This window comes from Chiloscyllium plagiosum, chromosome 10 (assembly GCF_004010195.1).
Source record: "Chiloscyllium plagiosum isolate BGI_BamShark_2017 chromosome 10, ASM401019v2, whole genome shotgun sequence".
NCBI classification, from domain to species: domain Eukaryota; kingdom Metazoa; phylum Chordata; class Chondrichthyes; order Orectolobiformes; family Hemiscylliidae; genus Chiloscyllium; species Chiloscyllium plagiosum.
Window position 1 is genome coordinate 40,080,669 of NC_057719.1, and position 27,387 is coordinate 40,108,055.

The following is a 27,387-nucleotide window of genomic DNA, read 5'->3' on the forward strand; positions in this document are numbered from 1 at the left end:
AACCTGTGGAACCAATCTGAAGCCCATCTAACCTACAGTATTCCATTTTCATCCATATGTCTATCCAATTACCATTTAAATGCCCTTAAGGTTGTTAAATCTACTACTGTTGCAGTGCGCTCCACGCCCCTACTACTCTGAGTAAAGAAACTACCTCTGACATTGTCCTATATCTATCACCCCAATTTAAAGCTATGCGCTCTTGTGCCAGCCATCACCACCCAAGGAAAAAGGCTCTCATTGTCTACCTATCTAACCCTCTGATTATCTTATATGTCTCAATTAAGTCACCTCTCAACCTTCTTCTAACGAAAACAGCCTCAAGTCCCTTCAGCCTTTCCTCATAAGACCTTCCCTCCATACCAGGCAATATCCTAGTAAATCTCCTCTGAACCCTCTCCAAAGCTTCCATATCCTTCCTATAATGTGATGACCAGAACTGTACGCAATACTCCAAGTGCAGCCGCACCAGAGTTTTGTACAGTTGCAGCATGACCTTGTGGCTCCGAAGCTCAATCCCCCTACAAATAAAAGCTAATACACCATATGCCTTCTTAACAACCCTATCAAACTGGGTGGCAACTTTCAGGGATCTTATGTACATGGATACCGAGATCTCTCTGTTCATTGACACTACCAAGAATCTTGCTATTTGCCCTGTACATTTTATTCCTGTTGCACCTTCCAAAGTGAATCACCTCACACTTTTCCACATTAAAATCCATTTGCCACCTCTCAGCCCAGCTCTGCAGCTTATCAATGTCCCTCTGTAACCTGCAATATCCTTCAGCATTATCCACAACTCCACCGACCTTAGTGTCATGTGCAAATTTATTAACCCATCCTACGACACCCTCTTCTAGGTCATTGATAAAAATAACAAACAGTAGTGGCCCCAAAACAGATCCTTGTGGTACACCACTAGTAACACAACTCTACGATGAACATTTTCCATCAACCACCACCCTGTCTTCTTCCAGCTTGCCAATTTCTGATCCAAACCGTTAAATCACTCTCAGTCCCATGCCCCCGTATTTTGTGCAATAGCCTACAGGGTGGAAGATTATCAAATGTCTTACTGAAATCCATATATACCACATCAACCACTTAACCCTCATCCATCTGTTTGGTCACCATCTCAAAGAACTCAATGTTTGTGAGGCACGACCTAACCTTCACAAAACCGTGTTGACTATCCCTAATCAACTTATTCCTTTCTAGAGGATTATAAATCCAATCTCTTATAATTTTTTCCAACACTTCACACACAACCAAAGGAAGGCTCACTGGTCAATAATTACCAGGGTTATCTCTACTCTCCTTCTTGAACAAAGGAAGGATATTTGCTATCCTCTAGTCAGCTGGCACTATTCCTGTAGACAATGACAACATAAAGATCAAAGCCAAAGGCCCTGCAATCTCTTCCCTGGCTTCCTAGAGAATCCTAGGATAAATCCCATCTGGCCCAGGTATCTATTTTCACACTTTTCAGAATTGCTAACATCTGCGGCACGGTGGTTAGCACTGCTGCCTCACAGCGCCAGAGACCCGGGTTCAATTCCCGCCTCAGTGCGACTGACTGTGTGGAGTTTGCATGTTCTCCCCGTGTCTGCGCGGGTTTCCTCCGGGTGCTCCGGTTTCCTCCCACAGTCCAAAGATGTGCATGGTCAGGTGAATTGGCCATAATAAATTGCCCATAGTGTTAGGTTAGGGGTATGGGTGGGTTGCGCTTCGGCGGGTCGGTGTGGACTTGTTGGGCCGAAGGGCCTGTTTCCACACTGTACTGTAATGTAATGTAATGTAATCTCCTCCTTGCTAATGTCAAACCCACACCTCAGTATTCTCCTCGACAACATTGTCTTTTTCCAGTGTGAATACTGACTAAAGATATTCATTTAGTGCTTCACCTATCTCCTCGGACTCCATGCACAACCTCCCACTACTATCCTTCATTGGCCGTAACATTTCTCTAGTCATTCTTTTATTTTTGATATATTTATAGAAAGGATCAAGAAAAACCCGAAACATATCTGCCAATGACTTCTCATGTCCCCTCTTGGCTCCTTTTACCTCTCTCTTTAGGTCACTACCACCAAACTGCTCACCGACCTCCAAATTTAACACTTGGCCAGCTTCATTACCCAGTCCCAAATCCAATGTGGCCCTTGCCCCTTATTGGCTTGTCTACATACTGTGCCAGGAAACCATTCTGCACACATTGGACAAAAACTGACCCATCTAAAGTACTTGAACTATAGTATTTTCAGTCAATACTTGGAAAGTTAAAGACCCCACAACAACTACCCTGTTACTCTTGCTCCTATCCAGAATTATCTTTGCTATCCTTTCCTCAACATCTCTAGAATTATTTGGAGGTCTACAGAAAATTCCCAACAGAGTGATCTCTCCTTTCCTATTTCGAACCTCAGCCCATATTATCTCAGTAGACAAATCTTCAAACATCCTTTCTCCCACCTCAATACTGTCCTTGACTAACAATGGCACACCTCCCCCTCTTTTACCATCTTCTCTGTTCTTACTGAAACATCTAAATCCCTGAACCTGCAACAACCATTCCTGTCCCTGCTCTTTCATGTCTCCAAAATGGCCACAACATCAAAGTCCCAGCTACCAACCCATGCTGCAAGTTCACCCACCATATTGTGGATGCTCCTGGCTTTGAAGTAGACACACTTCAAATCAGCTTCCTGCTGCCGGTGAACTCTTGCAACCTTGAAACCATATTTCTGACCTCACTATTCTCAACCTCCTAGATACTGGAACTACAATTTAGGTTCCTATCCCCCTTCTGAATTAGTTTAAACTCACCAGAACAGCATTAGGAAACCTCCCCCCAAGGATATTGGTAGCCCTCTGGTTCAGGTGTAGACCATCTTGCTGGTAGAGGTGCCACCTACCCCAGAATGAGCCCCAATTATCCAGGAATCTATAAACAGGGCTAAGGAGAATCCAAAGGGTTTTTTAATAAATACATTAAGGGCAAAAAGGTGACTAGGGAGAGAATAAGGCCCCTCAAAGATCAACAAGACAGTCTGTGTGTGGAGCTACAGGAGATGGGAAAAATACTAAATGAGCATTTTGCATCAGTGTTTACTGTGCAGGACAACATGGAAGATACAGAATTTGGGGAAATAGATGGTGACATCTTGAAAAATGACCTTAAGCCAGAGGTGGTGGTGCTGGATGTCTTAAAACACATAAAAGTGAATAAATCCCCAGGACCTGATCAGGTGTACCCTAGGACTCTGCAGGAATACTGATGGGCCCCTTGCTGAGATATTTGTATCATCAATAGTCACAGGTGAGGTGCCGGAAGATTGGAGGTTGGTTAACGTAGTGCCACTATTTATGAAAGGTGGTAAGGAAAAGCCAGGAAACTATAGTCCAGTGAGCCTGACATCGGCGCTGGGCAAGTTGTTGGAAGGAATCCTGAGGGACAGGATTTACATGTATTTGGAAAGGCAAGGACTGATTAGGGATAGTCAGCATGGCTTTGTGCGTGGGGAACATGTCTCACAAACTTGATTGAGTTTTTTGAAGAAGTAACAAAGAAGATTGATGAGGGCAGAATGGTGGACGTAATCTATATGGACTTCAGAAAGGCGTTTGACAAGATCCCCCATGGGAGACTGGTTAGCAAGGTTAAAGATAATGGAATACAGGGAGAACGAGTCACTTGGATACAGAACAGGCTTGAAGGTAGAAGACAGAGGGTGGTGGTGGAGGGTTGCTTTTCAGGCAGGAGGCCTGTGACCAGTGGTGTGCCACAAGAATTGGTGGTGAGCCCACCTGTTTTTTTGGTCATTTATAGAAATGATTTGGATGTGAACATAGGAGGTATAGCTATTAAGTTTACAGATGACACCAAAATTGGAGGTATAGTGGACAGCAAAGAAGGTTACCTTAGATTTCAACAAGATCTTGATCAGATAGGTCAAGGAGCTGAGGAGTGGTAGATGGAGTTTAATTTAGATAAATGTGAGGTGCTGCATTTTTGAAAACTAAATCAAAGCAGGATTTATACACTTAATGGTGAGGTCCTAGGGAGTGTTGCTGAACAAAGAGACCTTGGAGTGCAAGGTTATAGTGCCTTGAAAGCAGAGTCGCAAATAGATAGGGTAGTGAAGGAGGCATTTGGTATGCTTTCCTTTAATGGTCAAAGCATTGAGTACAGGAGTTAGGAGGTTGTGTTGCAGCAGTATATGACATTGGTTAGGCCACTGTTGGATTACTGCATGCAATTCTGGTCTCCCTTCTATCGAAAAGATGTTGTGAAACTTGAAAGGGTTCAGAAAAGATGTATAAGGATGTGGCCAGGGTTGGAGGATTTGAACTAAAGGGAGAGGCTGAATAGGCTGGGGCAGTTTTCCCTGGAATGTCGGAGGCTGAGGGGTGACCTTATAGAGGTTTATAAAATCACGTGGGGCATGGATAAGATAAACAGACAAGGTCTTTTCCCTGGGGTGGGGGAGTCCAGAACTAGAGATCATAGGTTCAGGGTGAGAGGGGAAAGATATAAAAGGGACTTCAGGGATAACTTTTTCCACAGAGAGGGTGATGCGCATATGTATTGAGCTGCCAGAGGAAATAGTGGATGCTGGCACAATTACAACTTTTTAAAAGGCATTTGGATGGGTATATGAATCGGAAGGGTTTAGAAGGATATCTGATCGGCATGGATGAGTTGGACCGAAGGGTCTGTTTCCATGCTGTACATCTCTATGACTCTAAGCCAACAATACATAATAAACACAAGAAGTCTTCAAGATTGTTGGATACGGATTACAAATTTGCAGATTCTAAATAACTATAGAAAGTAATGAAAACCGGGTATCTCTCATGTTTACACATTGCAGAGTTACGAGGATCAATCTATTGGAATAAACAGTTCGTTGGATGAAGGGTAGATAGGTTCTGATGATCAAAAGTAAAACCATCCCAAAAGACAACTACAAAAGTGGGTACACTAAAGTCAAATATTTACCAAAAGTAGCCAATGGAGAAATGCAACCATTATAAATAGAGCAAAGAATGCCACTGGAAATTATAAAAGGTTATTCAGCGCACAGGATGACAGGCAGGCGTTAAGGGTTGGTAACATCACATACAAAAAAACAGAAGACAGGAAAACAAATTGTGAACTCAAATAGTGGCTCTCAGACATCATGACCCAGAAAGCGATGAAGAACCTTGGATCAAAATCCTTTCAATATCAGTGGAAGATCTAACAGTAACAATCCAGAAAGAGACAGAAGGCAGAATAGACAGCAGAGTTTAACAGGTCAAGGAATGCCGCCAGGAGCAGAACTCATGAGATCAGAGTGTTTTAGTGGCTATGAACAAATTAATAGACAAATTAATAAAAGTTGCTGAACAAATCATAAACCTGATGAGAGTTTGAGGTGTACATGGAGATGTCAGGTCGGTGACAAAGACTTATACATTAATGAATATGTATGAAAATGCCTCCCATAGGACGTACAGCTAAAGCAAGGCTAGAAAGATGCTTTGAAAGAAGTGCTGGGGCTCTAACATATAAGAGAGTAAACTCACCATTGGTAGGAATTGCAATTTTTAGCTTTTCGTGGTATCATTAGCAACAAATGCTTGGGAATGTAGATCGATTGTTATTAAAACTGCATTTCCGCAAAAGCATCAACTGAAAATAGAAGTGTTTCTTCACTTTCCAAAATCAGCCACAAATGCAGTGGGGATATTCTGGAAGTTTAATAAATGTGGATACTTAAATGATGAATTTAGAATTTAGTAAATCTCAGTAAGGTTTGTCTTATTATATCTTAAAATGAAAGCAGATGTCATGTTTTATGGCACCATGGAGGGTAGCTTTCAGGCACCTTCATTATTCAAACAGATGTTTATTTTTTATGGGATAGGAGCAATTAATTTGAAAACATTCTCAAAAGTGAAAGTCAAACTTTAGGGGAAAGGACCACTGGTTTGGAAATCAGGCAGAATGTTTCGAGTGCAATCTTATTTTGAAAATGTCAGTAGGACCTCACAAAAAGATGCAGCAGCTTCCAAAACGGAAACAAAGTAATTTGAAGTCTAATTGGTCAGATTTGCCATCTTAAGAGTATGAAATCATGCCTGAAAAATTTACAAGAACTATTTCAGGAGGTAACAAGCAGGATAGACAAAGGAAAAGCTGCATGGCAGCTCAGTGGTTAACACTACTGCCTCACAGCGCCAAGGAGCCGGATTCAATTCCAGCCTCAGGCGACTGTCTGCACCTGCTCCCCATGTCTACGTGGGTTTCCTCCGGGTGCTCCGGTTTCCTCCCACAATCCAAGGTCAGGCGAATTGGCCATGCTACGATTGCTCATAGTGTTCAGGGATGTTTAAGTTAGGTGCATTAGTCAGGGGTAAATGTAGGATATTAGGGTAGAGGAATGGATCTGGTGGGGGGTTTTGTTTTACTCTTCGGAGGGTCAGTATGGAGTTGTTGAGCCAAAGGGCCTGATTCCACACTGTACAGATTCTAAGCGCTGAATATAATGCGTTTGGATTTTCAGAGGCGTTTAATAAAGTGCCACATGTTAGACTATTTAATAAGAGTCCATGGTGTTGCATGCAGTATATTTGCATGGTTAGAGGGTTGGCTAACTAATAGAAGACAGGTAGGATAACAGGACATTTTCACGACCGCAACTTGTAACTAACAATGGGCTGCAGGGATCAGTGCTGGGGTCACAATTATTTACAACGCATGTTCATCACTTGGATGAAGATGGTCAAAATACTATTGCTAAGTTAGCTAATGACAGAAAAATACATGGAAAGGCAAGTGATCAGGGTGACACAAAGAATCTGGAGATAGATGATTGGACAAAAACTTGGCAGATGAAATATAATTAGGGAAATGAGATGTTATGCACTTTTCTGGGAAAAGTAGAGGAGCTGATCATTACTTAAATGGAGAAAGATTACAGAATTGAGGGATTTGGGACGCTTTGTCCATGAGTCACAAAAAGCTAGCATCAAAGTTCAGTAAGTAATAGGAAAGGCAAATGAAATGTTGGCCTTCGTTTAAAAGGAATTGAATAAAGAAGTTGGAGGTTTTGCTGAAACTATACACGGTACTAGTCAGACGAGAGCTGAAATACTGTGAACAGTTTTGGATTCCTTATCTAAGGACAGATGAAACAGCATTGCAGGCAATCCAAAGGATCACTTGGCTGATAGCAGGTATGGACGGACTGCTATGATGATAGATTGAGTAGATTGGACCTGTATTCACTTGAATACAGAAGAATGACAGGCAACCTTATTGAAACATACTGGATTCATAGAAGGCTCAACAGGGTAGATGTGGAGCAGTTGTGAGGGGTCTTGGATGAGAAAGCATAATCTCAGAATAAGGAGTCACACATTTAGGACAAAGGAGGAATTTCTTCTCTAATGGTTGCAAATGTTTGGAATCCTGATAGATTTTTGGCCTGTAAGGGAATCAAGGGTCATCGGGAAAAGGCAGCTAAGTGGAATCGAGGATCAGCTATTATAATCCTGAATGGTGGAGGAGACACAATGGGTTGCATGGCCAACTTCTACTCCTATGTTTTATTGTTTTATGACTACAAAAAATCCCAAGGTGGAAAAAATTATTTGGATGAGCAAGACACAAGAATGTTTTCATTTGGAGATGCCAGTAATATGAAACTTACTGTTTTTAGTTAAGTTAGCTCGCAAACATTGAAGGTTTGTTTTCAGACATTTCATCGTCAGTGAGAATCTCCAGTGAAGCGCTGGTGGTATGTCCCGCCTCTTTATTTGCAGGTATTGATTTCTTAAGGTGTGTGATGTCATTTCCGATTCCTTTTTTTTTTCCAAAGGGAAGGTAGATGGGATCTAAATCGATGTGTTTATTGATGGAGTTCTGGTTAGAACGCTATGCCTCTAAGAATTCTCATGCGTGTCTTTGTTTCACCTGTCCTAGGATGTGTGTCGTCCAATAAAAGTGGTGCCCTTCTTTATCTGTATGTATCGAAACTAGTGATAGAGGACTGTGTCAATAAAGAGGTGGAACATTGCTTCACCACAGACTCTCACTGATGATGTCACCAAGTATGGTGACAAAATGTCTGAAAACAAACCTTCAAGCTCAGCGAGCTAACTTACATACTTACCATCAACATGAGCTACAAATCTTCTCAAAAAACGCTAACTTATTATTTTTTCCTGTTGAATATTTCAGATGGGTTTTGAAGTGCAATAGGGATTTTAATTTTTCTTTTTGGACAGGAAGGTTAATGCTGCCCTTCAGATTGTTTTAGGCTCCCAACCAAAAGCAAAACTACTTTAGTTGCAGAAACTCTTGCTCTTGTTGAGATAGCAGATGTGGTGCTTACATCAGGAAAAATAGTGGAAGAAATTCTCAGAAGGAACTTAGCAGCAACACATTGTTACATCAATAATGTCACAATAGCATAACCTACATACACCAAAATGTGTGAATTAAAAGAGAATGAGGATTAATGCCGCAGTTTTAAAACAGATGTTGGAGAATATAGAAATCTTGGAAACAAAAAGGGGTGGACAAAAACAGTCAGATTCCTATATGGAGAACAGAGAATGCTGTATGAAGATATAGAGTAAAAAATACACTTGAAACTTTTGTGTACTATGCTCAGTTTTGCAAAATTAGCCATCACTCAGTACTTTTTGATTAGTTAATCTTTCCAGTACTATTATTATGTGTATGATTTTATTTTCAAATAAAAAAAGAGGAATATGTAATCAATTAATCTACCAGCAATGTTCACGTTTCTGTGGCAGTGAATTCCACAGGCCTGGGTGAAGAAATTTCTATTCATTTCAGTCCTAAAAGATTTAGCTTTTACCCTTAAACTATGACCCCTAGTTCTGGAGTCTCCCAACACTGGGAACTTCCTGCATCTACCTGTCTAGTTGTGTTGAAATTTTATAGGTTTCTATGAGATCCTCCATCATTCTTCTAAATTCCAGTGAATACTGGAATACTAACAGATTCAACTTTTCATTCATCAGTCCGGCCATCCCAGGAATCACTTTGGTAAGTCCCAGGAATCACTTTGGTAAGTCTTCAATACACTCTCTCTAGAGCAAAAATATACTTCCTCAGATAAGGAGGTCAAAACTGCACACAACATTCCAGGTATGGCAGCACCAATGCCCTGTATAATTACAGCAAGATATCCTTATTCCTGTAGTTGAATCCTCTTGCTATGAAGGTCAACATACAGTTTTGCCTTCTTCACTGTCTACAGCACCTGAGCACTTACTTGCAGCAACTGGTGAAAAAGAACACCCAGTCTCATTGACCATTTCCCGCACTTAATTTATAGTCATTCAAATAATAATCTGTCTTCCTTTTTTGCTGCATCTCCCATGCATTTGCCCATACACTCAGCCTGGGTCACACTGCAACACCACTGCATCCTCTTCACAGCTCACCCTCCCACCCAAATTTGAGATACCTGGATACTTTGAGTCACTATATTTAGTTCCCTGATATAAATCATTAACATATACGGTGAACAGCTGGGGCCTTAGTACTTAAGCCTGAGCAAAAGACCCATTTGTTCCTACTTTTTGTTTCCTGTCTGCTGACCAGTTTTCTATCCACCTCAATGCACTATCCCATGTGCATTAATTTTACACATTCATGTCTTATGGGGATTTTGCCCAAAAAGCCTTCTGAAAGTCCTAATGAACCACACTCACTAGCTGCTCTGATCAACTCTACAAAATATTCCAGTAGATTAGTCATGCATGATTTCTCTTTTGTAAATCTCTGCTGACTGTATTTGACTCTATCACTGCTTTCTAAGTGCCCTACTATCAAACTTTTTTTAATATACTGGATTCTGGCATCTTCCCCACATTATTAAGATAAAAACATGGAAGATAGGAGCAAGAGTTGGCTATTCAGTCCATCAAGCCTGCTCAGTTCTTCAATTTCATCGTGACTGATCCTCTAGCTCAAAGCCATTTGGTTCCTTGTTCACATAGCCCTTTACATCTTCAGTGTCTAGAAATCTTTTCCCTTCTTAAATACATTCAGTGACTTTACCTCTACCACTTCATGTAAATTCTACAAGGCCACCATCTTCTGAATAATTTCTCATCATCTCAGTCCTAAATGGCCCACCATTTAAATCATCAAAATGTATATTCTGACACCATGGCTAATTATTCTAGACCCAGTTAGGGGAATATCTTTGGTGGAAAAAAATCAAGTGCCTTGGAGTTACGATAACTGACAACCTGTCCTGGTCTTCCCAAGTAGTTGCGATGACCAAGGCGGCACAACAATGCCTCTTCTTCCTCAGGCGGCTCAGGAGATTTAGCAGGTCCATCAGGACCCTCACCAACTTCTTCAGATGCACAACTGAAAGCATACTGTACAGGTGCCTAATGGCTCTGCTTAGGATCACAGGAAACTACCGAGGGTAGATTGCACATCTCCGCCCATCATAGAAGTCAACCTTTCATCCATGAAGTCAAGAGCGTGGTGCTGGAAAAGCACAGGTCAGGCAGCATCCGAGGAGTAGGAGAATCGACGTTTCAGGCATAAGCCCTTCATCAGATTTTCGAAACTTCGATTGTCCTGCTCCTCGGATGCTGCCTGACCTGCTGTGCTTTTCCAGCACCACATTCTTGACTCTGATCTTCAGCATCTGCAGTCCTCACTTTCTCCTACTTCCATCCATGCAATCCATTTACATGGCTCGCTGCTGGGGAAAGGCTGTCAACACCAAAGACCTTTCGCATCCCAGTAATAATCTCCTACAATCTTTTCCAACTGGCAAAAGATACAGAAGCCTGGATATACGCACCAGTAGGTTAAGGGACAGCTTCTTCCCGACCATTATTAGACTACTGAATGGAATCGTTAGCCTCAAATAATACTGATCTTGCTAACATTGATCTCTCTTGTACACTCTGTGCAATGTTACCTGTATGCCTCCATCGAAATCTTTTATTCTGTACATCCTTGCTAACTATGATCTGCCTATACTGCTCGTAAACAAAGCTTTTCACTGTATTTTGTACAAGCGACAATAAAATCAATCAAATAAATCAATCAAAATCAATCCACTATCCCTACATCCATTCTTTCCAGCATAGTCAGAATTTTATTTGGTTCAATGAGATCTCTTTTCACTCTTCTGAACTCTAGTAAACATAAAAACATTGTTTACTGTCTACCTTGGCAACCAACATCTGCTGCTGGGCCTCAATCTGGTGCTGTTGTCTGGAAGCCATTTCTTGCAGTTCTGAAAGTGTCAGCTCCACCCGAGGATTACCACCCTGTGTTAACAAAAATGAGATGTTAGCATTTGTGGGAATTTTGTAATTGAAAGGCTTATATTGAATTAACCAAAAACAGTCAATAGTGGAGATTACAGAATTGCTCAAACCACCTACAAATTTCCCACCTTTAATGCCAATTGCTGCTAAATTCAATAATTGAGATGCATAAACAATGCCACTGCAAGAAACAACAGAAATTTTTAAAATTTTACTTACCTCAGAATCTAGGCTAACTTTTTAAAACATTATTTTTCCTTGTAGAATAAATGCCATCAAATTCTCTCCAGTGTGTGTTAAATCATATCTGCCTTAACTAATTGAAAAGCTTGTGCTCCATTAAACTTCAAGTCCTCTTAATTTGTACAACCAGTTTCATAGATATAAGGTATTTAGACACCGAAGACCTTTCAGTTCATCATTTCCATGCCATTCAATGACAAGCTAGTCTCAACTTCCTGTACTAGGTCGACAGGTTCATCCTGTAAATATTTAAGTACTTATTATACATGATTCTTACCCTTTTAAAAAGGTGAGTTTCAGTCTCCACCACCTTTTTGAAAAGCAAATCATTTGCCCCCATACTACTATCCAGGTGAAAATTTTGCTTCACCTGCTGCCCTCTAATCCATCCACCAATTATTTGAAATCTATGCTCCTGGCTTTTTATCTCTTTGGTAGGTTGAATAAATTGTTCCTATTTATTTTACCAAGGTGCTATGGAATTTTATACCTCTGTTTCAAGGTTAGCTATCCAACCTTCCTTCAACACAATGCTTTTCCAATTCAGGTAGCATCCAAGAAATTCTCCGTCCCAACCCTCCAGCATAATCATGTATTTCTTGTCAAGTGGTAGCAGAACTGTTTGCAATACTCAAGGCACAGTCTAATTAGACTTGTTTACAAATTCTGTACATTTTCTACCTCTGTTTAAAAAAAAGGGGCGTCTCTGCCTTCTTAACCATCTTATTTATCTATCCTGTTATTATTAATGATCTGTGAACATAAACATCTCGGTCTGGTTCTGCATTACTACATAACCTTTCATGTTTTTATTATGCAGAAATCTCTCAATCTTAATTATGGATATTTTCAACAATCCATTATTCACAATGATCTGTGGCAGAGATTCACCAGCCTTTGAGATATTTCTGCTCATCTCAATCCTAAATGGCCTGCTCCTTTTTTGATGCTGTACCACTGGTTTTAGATTTGTCATGCACTGCAAGGACACTGCATCTTTCAAATAAATCACCTCCCATTCTTCTAAACACCAGAGAATCAAGTTCCAGTCTACTGAATTTTCAGTATAGAAGAACCCTTCTATTCCAGGAATCAGTTTGGTGAAACTGTTGCTCTGGCTTTGGGAAGTATATCTTTCCTGAGGTAAGACTTCGCAATACTCCAGGTGCGGTCTGACATTTTACTAATCATAGCATATTAACATCTTCTTGTGATAAGGGCCAATATATATTTTGCCTACTCATTTGCTTGCTGTACTTCTATGTTAACTTTCAGTGACTCATAAATGAGGATATCCAAATCCCTTTGAAGTTTAACACTTCACAGCCCCTGGCCATAGAAATACTCTTTCAGCTTTTCAAAGTGGGTAACCTCACATGTCTACATGTTGTGTGCCATTCCCCAAATGTACCTGTAAATTTGGAATTGTTACAGTTCGTTCCCACATTCAAATCAACTGGATGGATTCTGAATAGCTGGGGCTCAAGAATAGGTTCTTGCAGTACCGTGCAAGTCATAGTCTGCAAAACTAAAAATGACCTATTTAATCTGACATGGTTTTTTTGTATATTAACAATGCTCAAACCATGCCAGAATATTCTTCAATTCACATTCTAATTTTGTTTAATAAGCTAGTGTGGAACGTTCCCAAAAGCCTTCTGAAAAATCTGAACAGATCAACACCTACTCACTCTGTTTTTACTTATTTGCCATTACATCCTCAAAAAATCTTTAACAGATCTGTGAGATATGCTTTCCCTTTCATAAATCTATGTTGATTTGCCTAATGTTATTTTCTAAGCATCCCATTATAACATACTGCATACAATCTAACATTCTTTCTATGAAAGACACAAACTCAACAAATCTGTTGTTCCCCATTTCCTTCTTCCTTACTTTCTTTAGAGGGTTATATTTCTGAACTTTCCTGCCTGCAGATAAGAATTCACAGAATTTTAAAATAGCCATCAATGCATTTACTATCTCTACAGCCATTTCTTTCAACAGCTTAGGATTTAGATCAGGACCAGTGCATTCATCTACTTAATATTTCTCACGTTTTAAAAACTAATATTAATGCCTTGTAGTTTTCATTCACAATAGTCCTTTGATTCTCTATTATTTGTGGAAGTTTACTAGTATTTTTCTCTGTGAAGACGGTCATGAAGTATTTGTTTGGTTTGTTTGTTTCGCTTAGACACTTGCATAAACTACAAAAAGGGATTAAGCACTGAACCCTCTAGAAACCCAATGGTAGCAGCCTTTGGATCACAAAAACATAAGGCAACCTCCTGTTACAAAACCAATTTTGGATCCAATTTGCCATTGTCCTTTGGATTCCAAGGGCTTATTTTTTTGACGAGCTTGCAGTCACATAGGAACTTGTCAAAAGTGTTGGTAAAATCCATGTAAATCACACCTTTCACCTTGGCCTCACCAAATCTGTTTGTCATCTCAAAAGATTTAACAGTCCCCAGACATGACACTGCCTTAACCATCCCGTATTGACTTTCCTTGATTAAATCACACTTTTCAAAATGAAAATTTACATTGCCCCGCAAAATTGATTTCAATCATTTTTCTGCAACTAGAAGGAAGATAATTGGCCTATAATTTTTTAGATTATCCTCGTTTCCCTTTCAAACAACAATACGATACTGACCACCTTCCAATTCTCTGACAGCACTCTTGCAGTCAGGGAGAATCGATACATGACTATCAGAGACTTTGCAATTTCCTTCCTTGCTTCTCCCACAAATATAGGATATATTTCATCTACCTTGGGAGACAGCAAACCCTTTAAAACATCTTATTTATCCAATTCAACACTTCATTTTCTTCTTATGGATTACATCATGATCAGCTCTTTTTTTCTGAGAAGATAACCTTCGTTAAGGATTTTCCCCACATCCCCACCCTCTGCACAAAGATTATTCTACTCTTTCCTCATTTAAGATCTTGCTGACTCTGTACTCACATAAGCTTCTATCTCATCTTCCCGTATATGCACACATCCAACATCAGTTTTTTGCAATTTAGTTGCTCATTCAAAATTAAATACTGAAATTTCAGTAGTAGCAAGATAACAAATTGTCTGAACAATTTTAGCATACAATGAAAAAACTTCTCACTTCTGTCAGGACCAAATTATCAAATCATACAATGCACTTCTGGGCGCATTCTAGGGGCAGAAAATATTTTTAAAGAGTGAACTTTTTTACTTTTAAGAAAAACACTAAGATTGCCAGCAACATTACTGTCGGACAATGTTCATTCTCTTGAAGTAAGGAACACGTTTTTGGGATAATATATGGCTCAGGAGGTAAGTGCACCTTGTGGGTTGTACTGATGCATTCGGACTGGGAAGTTCAATCCACCAGGAATGTCTGCAAGATGTCTTACTAAACATGATCAAACTATTTCTGATGTAATGTCTGCATGTGTCAGGTAAATACAAGATTAAAAGGTTTATATCCTGTATTGGTGAACAGCCACCTGCTGTAACAGATCTGAGTTCGCATATGCAAAGTGGTAACTGGACCAGATACAAAAACTAAATCCTGGGACAGGTTCTTTTTAGAAAACATAAGAAAGAAAGAAATAGAGCATTCAAATGGGCAAAATTTGAATTTTCTTTTCTTATCAAGTTTCACAGGCTGTCTTCATAATAACATGTTTAAATTGGACTTTCACATTATCAACAGGTCCACTCTCACATACACTTGCATGTGAGGCAGTAAAAATAACAAATGATCTTGCAAAATTTTGATGTGAACTTTAAGTTTACAGCAAAATATCACAATCTCAACAGCAAAGATGATAGGAAATAATGTCGAGATAGCTTTGTGGAATCAAGTGCTTTTACAAATATCATTGGCTGGCACACGGCTCAAAATTACTGCAGAAAATTAGACAATGCACAATACTAAAATGTTTTGAGAGAGCACCCTGAAAATAAAATTTTAACATTTGCTATGAAACAATATACAGTATAGTTGAATACTTTTTAACCAGCATCTGAAGGTGTCCTTGATATATTTAGTTTTGAATTGAAGTTCTGACAAACATTTTTGAAATTTGTACATAATTGCTAAAAGCACTGATAATGCTGTCAGGACAAACTGTTCTAGGTTTGAATTGCCAACGGAATGATTTAACAAGCAGTTTTCACATTCTACCGAAGGAGATAAAAGGACTGGAATGCAGTAGTCGATAGCACAGTTTCCTAGGGTTGGATGGTTTTAGATTTGATATCAGGAATCTGCAGCCCGAGAGATTCAGGGAGGCTACTCAAGGATACATGGATGTTAGCGATGCTGGATAGCAACAGACATTGGAAAGTTTCTGTGTCAGTTTAAAAATTGAAACTTCATGAAAATACTTTTGCAAGTACTTGTTGATTTACTGCCACTGTGCTTAAATCCCTACGTTCTCATCACATCAAACTCTGTACTTTTACCATCATATTTATCATAATGCTGTTATCCTGAGTCTAAAATCACCTGAGTTCAAAATTACTGTGTTCAAAGGCATCTGCATTTCCAACCCCAGCTACCTTATATGGTCTGTTGCCACATACAGCTTTGTGATTCTGCTCCAGTGTTGTTTTCCCTCTCTTGATCCTAGTTGTCATCTCAGCTGTCTACCTAGCTTCTCATTTCTGCTGGTTCTACTTCCATCTATGCCAGTCTTCAGTTCACCCTCACCAAGATTTGTTTTCTAGCAGAAAGGTAGGAAACATGCCATTTTTTTTCCAAAAAACAGATGAACCTTGAGACCCATTAACTGATCCCTTGACTTGATTCACATTAAACTGCTGACGACCCAATTTTCCACTTCAATTAATATTGTTAAGTTCTCTCTCTGCCATCTTCATTCCTTGACTTAAAAAATACACAAACTTTTTTATATATAGATAAAAAATTAATACTTATTGGAGAATTTGGATTTTGAACTAGTGGCACGTGGGCTTTGGAATCCATTCATAAACACAGACCAATAATTAACTTGTCAGTATTTTTGGAGCCATGATTTGTTTTATACCACATTGAGAAATGGAGTCCCTGGGTTAATAATAAAGATTTGTTTGTGAAGGAAAAGCTATGTGTGTGTGCACAGTAATCATTTAGAAGTATTAACTTGTTTTCAATTCCCTGTTGAAGTAGGAGTTTATATATTTCACACAATGTAATCCGTTGCCCTTTCTATGCTGGAGTAGTTTGCTTTAGTTGTACTAACACTTCAGAACCAAATGCAATATGTTTGTCATCTGTAACAGATATCTTTAAAGCATTTCTGGATTGGATCTACTTTCAATGTGGTAAACTTGAAAGAGTCATAACATTGAAGAATATATTTCCTAGAACATAAATAGTTTAAGAAATTGAGAAAAATGTTAGGGAACTTCCTGACACACGTATGGTGCATCTTCATGAAGCAAACCTCAAAGAGAAGTTACTCTGATACCAAAATTTGGAACGAAGGTGGATAAAAAGCTCAATAAAGTCTTTGTGATGTTTGTGAATCACCTTTGTCTTGCAGTGTAGGCAGTTTCTGTACGCCTTCTGTTTTGGTAGTTTCAGGTCTAATACCATTTGAAGAGTTGACTGATTCAAAGAAATTGATTTGGCTGACATCATATGATACTTATTTGCTATTGACTATTAAGCCTCATCATCTTGTTGTTGCCATGAGCCTATGAAGACTTGTGTCATGTGTATGTTTAGTTTTTCCAAGATTTGCAACATTAACTGTGATAGAGAGACAATGTGCGAGTTATTTATGTTACAATCCATATGATGTTGGAATAGACCATAGCTAACAGATAATGCAAATGGTAATGAAAAAACTCAACATCTACCAAAAGGAAAAGTTGGCAGTTCCTGCCACTCTGGTGAAAAATATAAGGACTAACATCTATTTTTGCCCTCCAGTTTAGTATGATGCATGGTGAGAGAATTATTAACCTTTATTTCAGATTTTTAAATTTTGAACTAGTGACGTGACTTTTGTCTGAAGTGGTTTAATGATTCACTTTTAGATGTTTCCATAGCAGTGGTCATTTCTTTCTTAAAAAGCAATGAAAGAGATAGTTCAAGGAGGCTAAAGGACATTTGTTTGAATTGGGACAGTGCATGAAAGAATAAAGTAAACAATGCAGTATATCAGGCTTTCAGATAGAATAGTCTCAAACATTTTTGGGGGCTTGCCTAACATCCATAGTGTAGAATAAAAAATCCTTTTAAATTCACTTTGGAGAGTTTTCAGAAGACTTGGCTATACACACAAAACAGTTACTCCAAGAAAGGGAGGTCGTTTAAGATGGTTAACGAGGTTACCTTAGTGTTAACTTGCTGTAACAGTAAAGTGCCACAAATATACAACTTACAACTGAGTACTGTTTTGAAGTTCAAAACTAGAACTACCAACCCTAATGGTAATCAGTTTTTCCCTCGAGACAATGTCCTCTCGATAAATAACTTCAAAGTAAAACCAAACTCAAGCTACACTCTAGCAAAACAGTTACGGAGATTGCTTGGATAAATAGGACTGAAATTATCTTAAGCCATGATTGTATTAAACAGACTTGATGAGCTGAACGGTCTACTCCTGTTCTTTTGTTTTCCTTCCTTACGGTACTGGCTTCGCAACCCAACTATCATGACCTCAGGAAGGATACTAGATCATGGCAATTATGAGAAAAGGGCAATATGAAGAGCAATAAATACTCTCAGTGTCAGTAACATACAAAGAACAGATAATGTTTAGGAGAAAGGTAAAAGATCCCAAACACATTAAATTATGACTGGACAGGCTAACAGAGGTTCTTAAAACTTCCTGATTCTGTTATTTAACAGCTTCATGACTAGGTCTTTCAGAAAACTATCCTGATTTCAGCTTGCAGTTTTTGAATGCAAGAGGCTGGTAAGATGCAAGTTTTAATCTGTCATTTTATAGTGACAAGAATGTTCAGCTAAAAGTCACTTACATCACTGACCACCTCAAATCAACTTTGCTACTTTTCTGTTAGGCTGCTCATTGCCCAGCAGCTTTGAAGCAAACTTATACAACACTTCTCAATTGTGTCATTCTTTGTATAAACATGACATAACATACAATTTACTTGTGCTGAACTGTATTCCACTAAATCACAATATGTACGAATCTGTTAAGTTCTGCTGACTTAGACAGCTCTTCTTATATTAACTTTGGTATACCAACAAAGCATGAATAATGCTCAACATGAATTCCAGAAAATAATTTTCAAGTACTTTTAGAAACTTTAAATTGGAAAGTAAGGTAAGTGTAGGCCATTCGGCCCTTCGAACCTGCTCCTCCACTTAATATGATCATGACTGATCATCCAACGCAGTACCCCATTTCCTCTTTTTCCTCATATCTTTTGATGCCTTGAGCCCCAAAATCTATATTTAACTTCTTCTTGAAAACATTGTACAATTTGGTCTCAACCGCTTTCTGTGGCAGTGAATTCTACCAGTTCACCACACCTGTGTGAACATATTTCTCCTCCTTTGTCCTAAATGGCCTACTCCATACCCTTCAGGCTGTGGCCCCTAGTTCTGGACTCCTTGGTCATTGGGAACATCTCTGCTGGTTTTACCCTGTCTTGTCCTAAACCAATGAGGTTTGCAGATTTGTGTCCCCCATTCTTCCAAACTCCAGTGAATACAGTGCTATCCGTTCTAGTATCTCTCATATTTCAGTCCTGCCATCCCCAGAATCAGTCTGTTAAATCTTTACGGCACTCTATTCATTGCCAGAATTTCCTTCCTCTGATCAAAATACATAATACTCCAAGTGTACATGAATCCTCTCACTATGAGGGCCTTTTGCCTTCTTCACTGCCTAGTTACTTTCTGTGAGTGGTGTATAATGACATCCAGGTCTCTTTGCACTTCTTTCTTTTCCAATCTATCACCTTTCAGATAATAATCTGTGCCCAGTTTTGCTAATAAAGTAGATAATCTCAGATTTATCCATACCATACTTCACTGGCCATAGCAGAAGTTCCTGTGTACCCCGCTAATCACTGCCAGCCACTCGGGGGGAAAAAAAGACTAATATTCTTATTCTTTACTTCCGGTCTGACAACAAGTTCTCTATCCATTTCAGTATACTATTCCCCCACCACATGCGCTTTGATTTTACATGTTAGTCTGTTACATGGATCTTTATTGAATACCTTCTGAAAGCCCAAGTAAATCCTATCTATTGTCTTCCCCTTATCAATTCTACTAGTTACATCCTCAAACAGATTTATCAAGTATTCCTCTTTGGTAAATCCCTTCCGACTCTATCCAATTCTCTCACTGGTTTCCAAGTGCTCCACTGTTAAACCTTTTATAATGGATTCTAACATTTGCCACATTAATCATGTCAAAATAGCTGGTCTATAATTCTCTACACCTTCTCTTTTAAATAGCAAAGTTACATTAGCTACCCTCCAATCCAAAGGAGTGGTTTATGAATTTATAGAATCTTGAAAGTGATTACCAATGCATCTTTTTATCGGGTAACCTCCTCTGGAATGTAGGCTATTGGGTCTTGGGTATTTATCAGCTTTCAATCCCACCAATTTCTCCAACACCACTTTCCTATTGAAATAGATTTTCTCATGTTCCTCCCTCTCACTAGACCCTGTGTTCTCCAACATTTTTGGGAAATGATTTATGTCTTTCTTTGCACATACTTTAGTGAGGATTTAAACAGGGGTTAGGAGTGTGGGCAAAGAAGTGGCAGATGAAATACGTAGGATCATGCACTTTGGTAGGAAGAATAGCGACATGGACTATTTTCTAAATGGGGAGGAAATTCAGAAATCTGAAGTGCAGAGCGACTTGGAACTCTTTGTTCAGGTTTCTCTTAAGGTAAACTTGCAGGTTGAGTTGGTAGTTAGGAAGGCAAATACAATGTTGTCATTCATCTCGAATAAACTAGAATTTAAAAGCAGGGATGTACTTTTGAGACTTTACAAAGATCTGGTCAGATCACATTTAGAGAATTGAGAGCAATTTAGGGCCCCATACCTCAGGAAGGACGCATAGGACCTGGAGCAAGATGAGAGGAGGTTAATGAGAATGAATCTAATCTAATCTAATCCCGAATGAGGAATGTTTAAGGATTCTGGAGCTATACGCGATGGAGTTTAGAAGGATGACGAGAGATTTGATTGAAATTTATAGAATACTGAACAGCCTGACAGGACAGATGCTGGGAAGATGTTTCAATTGGCAGGACAGATGAGGACCTGAGGGCACAACCTTGGAGTAAAGGGAAGACCTTTTAGAATGGAGATCAGGAGAAACTTCTTTCGACAGAGTGGTGAAATTGTGGAATTCATTGCCACAGAAGGCTGTGAAGGTCAGGTCACTGAGTATATTTAAAACAGAGATAGATAAGTTCTTGATTTCCAAGGGGATCAAAGGCTACGGGGAGAAAGTGGGAAAGTAGGGTTGAAAAACCCATCAGCTATGATAAAATGGTGGAGCAGACTCGGGTCGAATGGCCTAATTTCTGCTCTTATGTTTTATGGTTTTATATCTTACGTCTAAGGAAACCAAGGCTGAGAGAGTTCAACCATGTTGAGGTTCAAGGGAGTAAGGTGAGGCTGGATAGTCTCTACTTTAACGCTAGGAGTACGAGAGGTAAGACAAATAAGATAAGGGCTTGGATTGACATGTGGACTTGCCATGTTGTTGCTATCACAGAGATGTAGTTGAGGGAAGGGGCAGGACTGACAACTCAACATCCTGCACACAGGATCTTCAGGCAGGACAGGCAAATGTGTAAATGAGTACATCACATCAGTCTTCACTCGGAGAAGGATATAAGAACAGAATCAGGAACACGGACTGAGAGACAGAGAAACGTGAAACATAATAGGCCATTTGACCCCTCAAAACTGCTCTGCCATTCAATATAGCTGATCAAGTTTAATACCCAAATCCCACCATCCCCTCTCAAATACCCCTTGATCCCTTTAGCCAAAGGAGCTGTAACCACTTTCTGTGGTAATGAATTCCAAAGACTCATTGCTCTCTGGGTGAAGAGATTTCTCCTCATCTCAGTCCTAAAAGGTTTACCTCGTATCCTTAAGATATGACCCCTGGTTCTGAACTCTCTCACCATCCGGAACATACTTCCTGCATCTAACCTGTCTAGTCCTGTTAGAATCTTATAGGTTTCTCTAAGATCCCCCTCCCCATCCCCCCCACCCAACTCCCATCATCTTTCTAAACCCTAGTGAATATAATCCTAACCACTTCAATCTCACCTCATACATCAGTCTTGCCAACTAGGAATCATTTTGGTTAACCTTTGTTGCATTCCCTCCACAGCAATAACATCATTCATCAGATAAGAAGCCAAAAACTGCACACAATATTCTCAATGTGGCCTCACAAATGCTCTGTATAATTATAGCAAGACATCCTTGTTCTTGTAGTTGAATCCTTTTGTTATGGAGGTCAACTTAAAACTTGCCTTCTTTACAGTGTGCTGCAGCTATTACAGTACATTACAGTGTGGAAACAGGCCCTTCGGCCCAACAAGTCCACACCGACCCGCCGAAGCGCAACCCACCCATACCCCTACATTTACCCCTATACCGAACACTACGGGCAATTTAGCATGGCCAATTCACCTGACCTGCACATCTTTGGACTGTGGGAGGAAACCGGAGCACCTGGAGGAAACCCACGCAGACACGGGGAGAACGTGCAAACTCCACAGTTAGTTGCCTGAGGCGGGAATTGAACCCGGGTCTCTGGCGCTGTGAGGCAACAGTGCTAACCACTGTGCCACCGTGCCGCCCACAAGTTATGTGCTTACTTTCAGCAAATAGTGCACAAGGACACCCATGTTTCATTGATCATTCCCCTCTCTCAATTTACAGCTGTTCAAATTATAATCTGCCTTCCTATTTTTGCTCCCAAAGTGGATAAACTCACAGTTATCAACATTACACTGCATTTACCATGCATTTGCCCACTCACTCAGCCTGTCAAAAATCATATTGTAACATTTCTGCATCCTCCTCACAACTCACCCTTCCACCCAGCTATGTATGGCCTGGAAATTTTGAGATATTACATTTAGTTCCCTCACTTGAATTAACATATATTGTGAATAGCTGAGTCGTAATACTGAACCGCATTAGTTTCTGCCTGCCGGTCATAAAACAATTCATTTATTTCCTGTCTGCTAACCAATTTTCTATCCACCTCAATATACTACTCCCAAGTCCCATGCACTTTAATTTTACATATTAATCTCTTATTTGGGACTTTATCAAAAGCCTTCTGAAAGCCCAAATAAACTACATCCATTGCCCCCCCCATCTTCGATCAATGCTATTATTTACATTCTCGAAGAATTCCAGTAGATTAGTCAAGTATGATTTCCCTTTTGTAAATCCATGTGAACGTGTCTGATTCTACCACTGATCTGCTATAAAATCCTTGCATCTTCCCCAAAACTAATGTCAGACTCACTTGTCTATAACTCTCTGGTCTTTCTATCTTTATTTTCAAACTGGGGCTACCCTCCAATCTGTAGGAACTGTTTCAAAGTCTAAAGTATCTTGGAAGATAACCACCTACAAATCCATTATTTCTAGGGCCACTTCCTTAAAGTACACTGGAATGTAGATTATGAAGCTCAGGCGATGAATTAGCCTTCAATCCCATCAATCTCCCTAACACCATTGCTCGACTAATATAGATTTGCTTCAGCTCCCCCGTCCAACTAAATCCCGTGTTCTCTATCATTCCTGGTACGTTATTCGTATCCTCCATGAAGACAGAAGTGAAGCATAAATTTAGTTTGTCAATCATTTCTTTGTTCCCCATTAATCTTATTCTATTTCCACACTTATGGAAACTTTTACAGTCAGGGTGGTGGTGTGGCTCAGTGGCTAGCACCGTTGCCTCATAGCGCCAGGGACCCAGATTCAATTCCTACCTGGAGTTTCTATCTGTGTCGAGTTTGCACAGTCTCCCAATGTCTGCATGGGTTCCTGAGGGGTCCTCCAGGTTCCTTCCCACATCCCAAAGAGGTTAGGTGAACTGGCCATGCTAAATTGTCCATAGTGTCCAGGGATGTTCAGGCAAGGTAGATCAACCATGGCAAATGCAAGTTAAGGGGAGAGGATGGGGAGCTAGGTTTGGTTGGGAAAGTCCTTGGAGGGTCGGTACAGACTTGATGAGCCAAATGGCCTCTTTCACACTCTGGGGCTTCTATGATTCTAACCAGTTCTTGTGTTCCTCACAAGCTTACTCTCATACTCTATATTCCCTGTTAGTCATATCATTGGTCCTTTTTAGTGTCTTCTAAACTGTCCCCAAATCTTCAGGTCTATTGTTTTTCCTTATCAATTTGTATGCCACTTTTTTTGCATGTAATACTATTTCCAACTTCCCTTATAAGGTTGCGCCAGACAGGCATAAACAATTTTTGTAATTCACCCATTCGCTCTTTAACTGTTTGCCATTGCCTATCACAGTCATTTCTTTGAGAAATATTTCCTAATCCATCACAACCAAGTCATGCCTCATACCAATAAAGTTTCCTTTAGTAAGATTCAGGACTCTAATGTTAGAATCAACTATTGCATACACTGTCTTGAAGGATTCTACCATATTATGGTTGTTTTTCCCCAAGTCATACACAAATACCTTACTAATTTTTCCTTTGCGTTACACAATATCCAGCCTAAGATGGCTTGTTCTCAAGTTGATTCCTCAAAGTATTGGTCCAGAAAAAACATCCCATACACAGTCCAGGAATTGCTGATCTACAGTCGAGACTAATTAGATTCGCCGAATCAGAACGCAAATTAAAGTCACCCATAATTACACATGTTCTTTCACTGTATGCATCTCTGATTTCCTGTTTAATACCAATCCCATCACCACAATAGTTCAGTGGTCTATATATAACCCTGACTCATTTTTTTGCCCAATGGTTTTTCTCAGTTCTACCCACAGATTCTACCATATTTGAGCTAAGACCTTTCCTGCATATTGTGTTTATATTTTCTTTAATCAGTACAGCATATCCATTGACTTTTCCATTTTTGCACATGCTTCAGAAATAATAAATACCCCTGGATATTCAGTTCCTCTCCCTGATCACCCTTTAGCCATATCTTTGTAAGCCCAGAGAACCTCGATTATCCGAACGAGCTGGGCCGGCACTATTTCGTTTGGATAACTGATTATTCGGTTAATCGGTTCAATACCTTTCCTCTGGGGCTCAGAGTTTTCTATTAAGTCTGCTCCCCATTCAGGAGACTAGGTAACACAGCGCCTGCACGAGGCCCCCCGATAGAAATAAACCAGGAAATTACAGACCAGTGAGTCTCACACATCAGTGGTAATTAAACTATTGGGAAATTCTGAAGGATAGAACTAATCTGTACTGAGAGAGGGAAGGTTTGATCAAGGATAGTCAGTTGAAAATCATGCCTCTCAAATTTTGAGAGGTGGTGACCAGGTGAGCAGTTGATGGGTTTCTGCTAAGTCCTTGAGAAAGTCCCACATGGGAGACTGATAAAGAAGTTAAAAGCACATGGGTTGCAGGGTAACTTGGCAAGTTGGATCCAAAATGGGCTTATTGGTAAAACGCTGTCTGAGACACTCTAGGTTGGTATGTGGTGGTGTAACAGAGGGATCTGTGCTGGGTTCCATATGGTTTGTCAAACATAAAGGATATAGAAGAAAATTTGGGGATGAGAAGGTTTGATGAGCAAGAGTACAGATGACATGAAGATTGGCTGGAAGAAGGAAGATGTTAAGTTAAGGGTGAACATTGATATGTTGGACAGATGAACAAGTCAGTGGCAGATGGAATTAAATGCAAGGTAATACACTTTGGAGGAAGGGAGAAGTCAAGTACTCGATGATTGGCAGGTCACTAGCAAGGTCAGAGGAACAGTGAGATTTTGGGATGCTTGTCCACAGACCCCTGAAGGTGACAGGCCAGATTTGGGGTTGCAGGGTGGCTCAGTGGTTAGCACTGCTGCCTCACAGCACCAGGGTCCCAGGTTCGATTCCAACCTCGAGTGACTGTCTGTGTGGAGTTTGCACATTCTCCCCATGCCTGTGTGGATTTCCTCCGGGTGCTCCGGTTTCCTCCCACAGTCCAAAAATGTGCAGGTTAGGTGAATTGGCCATGCTAAGTTGCCCATAGTGTTAGCTGCATTAGTCAGAGGGAAATGGGTCTGGCTGGGTTACTATTCGGAAGGTTGGTGTGGACTTGTTGGGCCAAAGGGCCTGTTTCCACGCTGTAAAGAATCTAATCTAATCTAATCTAATTAATAGGGTAGTGAAGGCAACATATGGGACATTTGCCTTTATCAGTCTTGGCAGTGATAAGAGCAGAGAGGTTATGTTGGAGCTGTACATGACTTTGGTTCAGTCACAGCTGGAGTACTGTGTGCAGTTCTGGTCACTGCACCAGAGGAAGGACAGGACTGCACTGGAGAGGAGATTCACCAGTTTTTCAGGGACTGACCATTTTAGCTACAAAGAGGAACTGGATAAGCTCGGGTTGTTTAGAATAGAGATGCCTGAGAGGAGAATCCAATTGAAGTGTGTAAGATAACGAGGGGACATGGACAATATTAGACTTGTTACAGTATGGAAACAGGCCCTTCGACCCAACAAGTCCACACCGACTCTCCGAAGGGTAACCCACCCAGACCCTTACCCTATATTTACCCCTGACTAATGCACCTAACACTATGGGCAATTCACCTGACCTGCACATCTTTGAATTGTGGGAGGAAACTGGAGCACTCGGAGCAAACCTACAGAAATGCGGGGAGAATGTGCAAATTCCACACAGACAGTTGAACGAGGCGGGAATCAAACCCGGGTCCCTGGCGCTGTGAGGCAGCAGTGCTAACCACTGAGCCACCGTGCTGCCCACAATGCTTAGAAAGTACCTGTTCCTCTTAGGTGAAAGGTCAATAACAACAAGGTATAGTTTTAGGACCAACCTATGTATTCAACTGGTGTGCCATTTCCGTTTTCTATCACAACATCTACAATTTCTGACCGAAAGGGACCTACATTTGGCTTCATTTTTTTTTAGGAATTGCTACAAAAAGACAAAAAAGAATTCACAACGTTACTGGCATATGCCACAGATGAAATGAAGCAATTACTTTTAGTACAATAATTTTGCAAAATATGATAAAAATTTTAATTTTGCATTTAACCTGACTTTTACGAGAATAGTTTTAGAATGAAACAGAAAAACAAATGAGCTCAAAAGTCAACTGAAACATTCCTGAAGTTATTGGGTTTGAATAGTGAAGATATAACAAAGTTTTAAAACTTTGTTAGGAACCAGAATGTTTGATACAGAAAAACAGCAACCTAATAATGAATTGGCAAATGATAGTGTAATACATAATCCCTGTATATTTCTTGGAAGTCTATACACAACGACCTAGAGATCAATCACTGAAGCCAATGAAAAATCAGTTTAAATTATCTGGCTTTCTTTTTTCATGTTCTTCCTCTTTTACCCCATTATACTTGAAGATGGCAACATATTTAGGCATAAAACCCAAGTACCAGGATCATGTTTCCTCAAGGCAATTCTAGATGAGAATGGTCTTTCAGCCAATTTTCTTTCATTCAACAATAAAGACTCAGCACCTTCTGCATTGTTGCACCTGATTGTTTAAATTATCCCTCTAAATAGGAGTCCTTTCCAAGCATGCTTACTACCAGGCAGAGCATTAGCTTTGACACACCACAATACCCTGATTCAATCCTGCAA

At 40.0% G+C, this 27,387-nt stretch overlaps 1 protein-coding gene across 3 annotated transcripts in view; it reads right to left on the reverse strand.

Annotated features, from left to right (window-relative positions):
* Positions 1-27,387, reverse strand: part of ppp1r13bb (protein phosphatase 1, regulatory subunit 13Bb) — a 115,537-nt gene that overhangs the window by 50,047 nt on the left and 38,103 nt on the right. For all 3 annotated transcript variants that reach the window (XM_043697523.1, XM_043697522.1, XM_043697521.1), the window contains exon 5: positions 11,230-11,331. In XM_043697523.1, the coding sequence (XP_043553458.1) occupies positions 11,230-11,331 (102 nt within the window). The remainder of the gene's footprint in view (positions 1-11,229; positions 11,332-27,387) is intronic.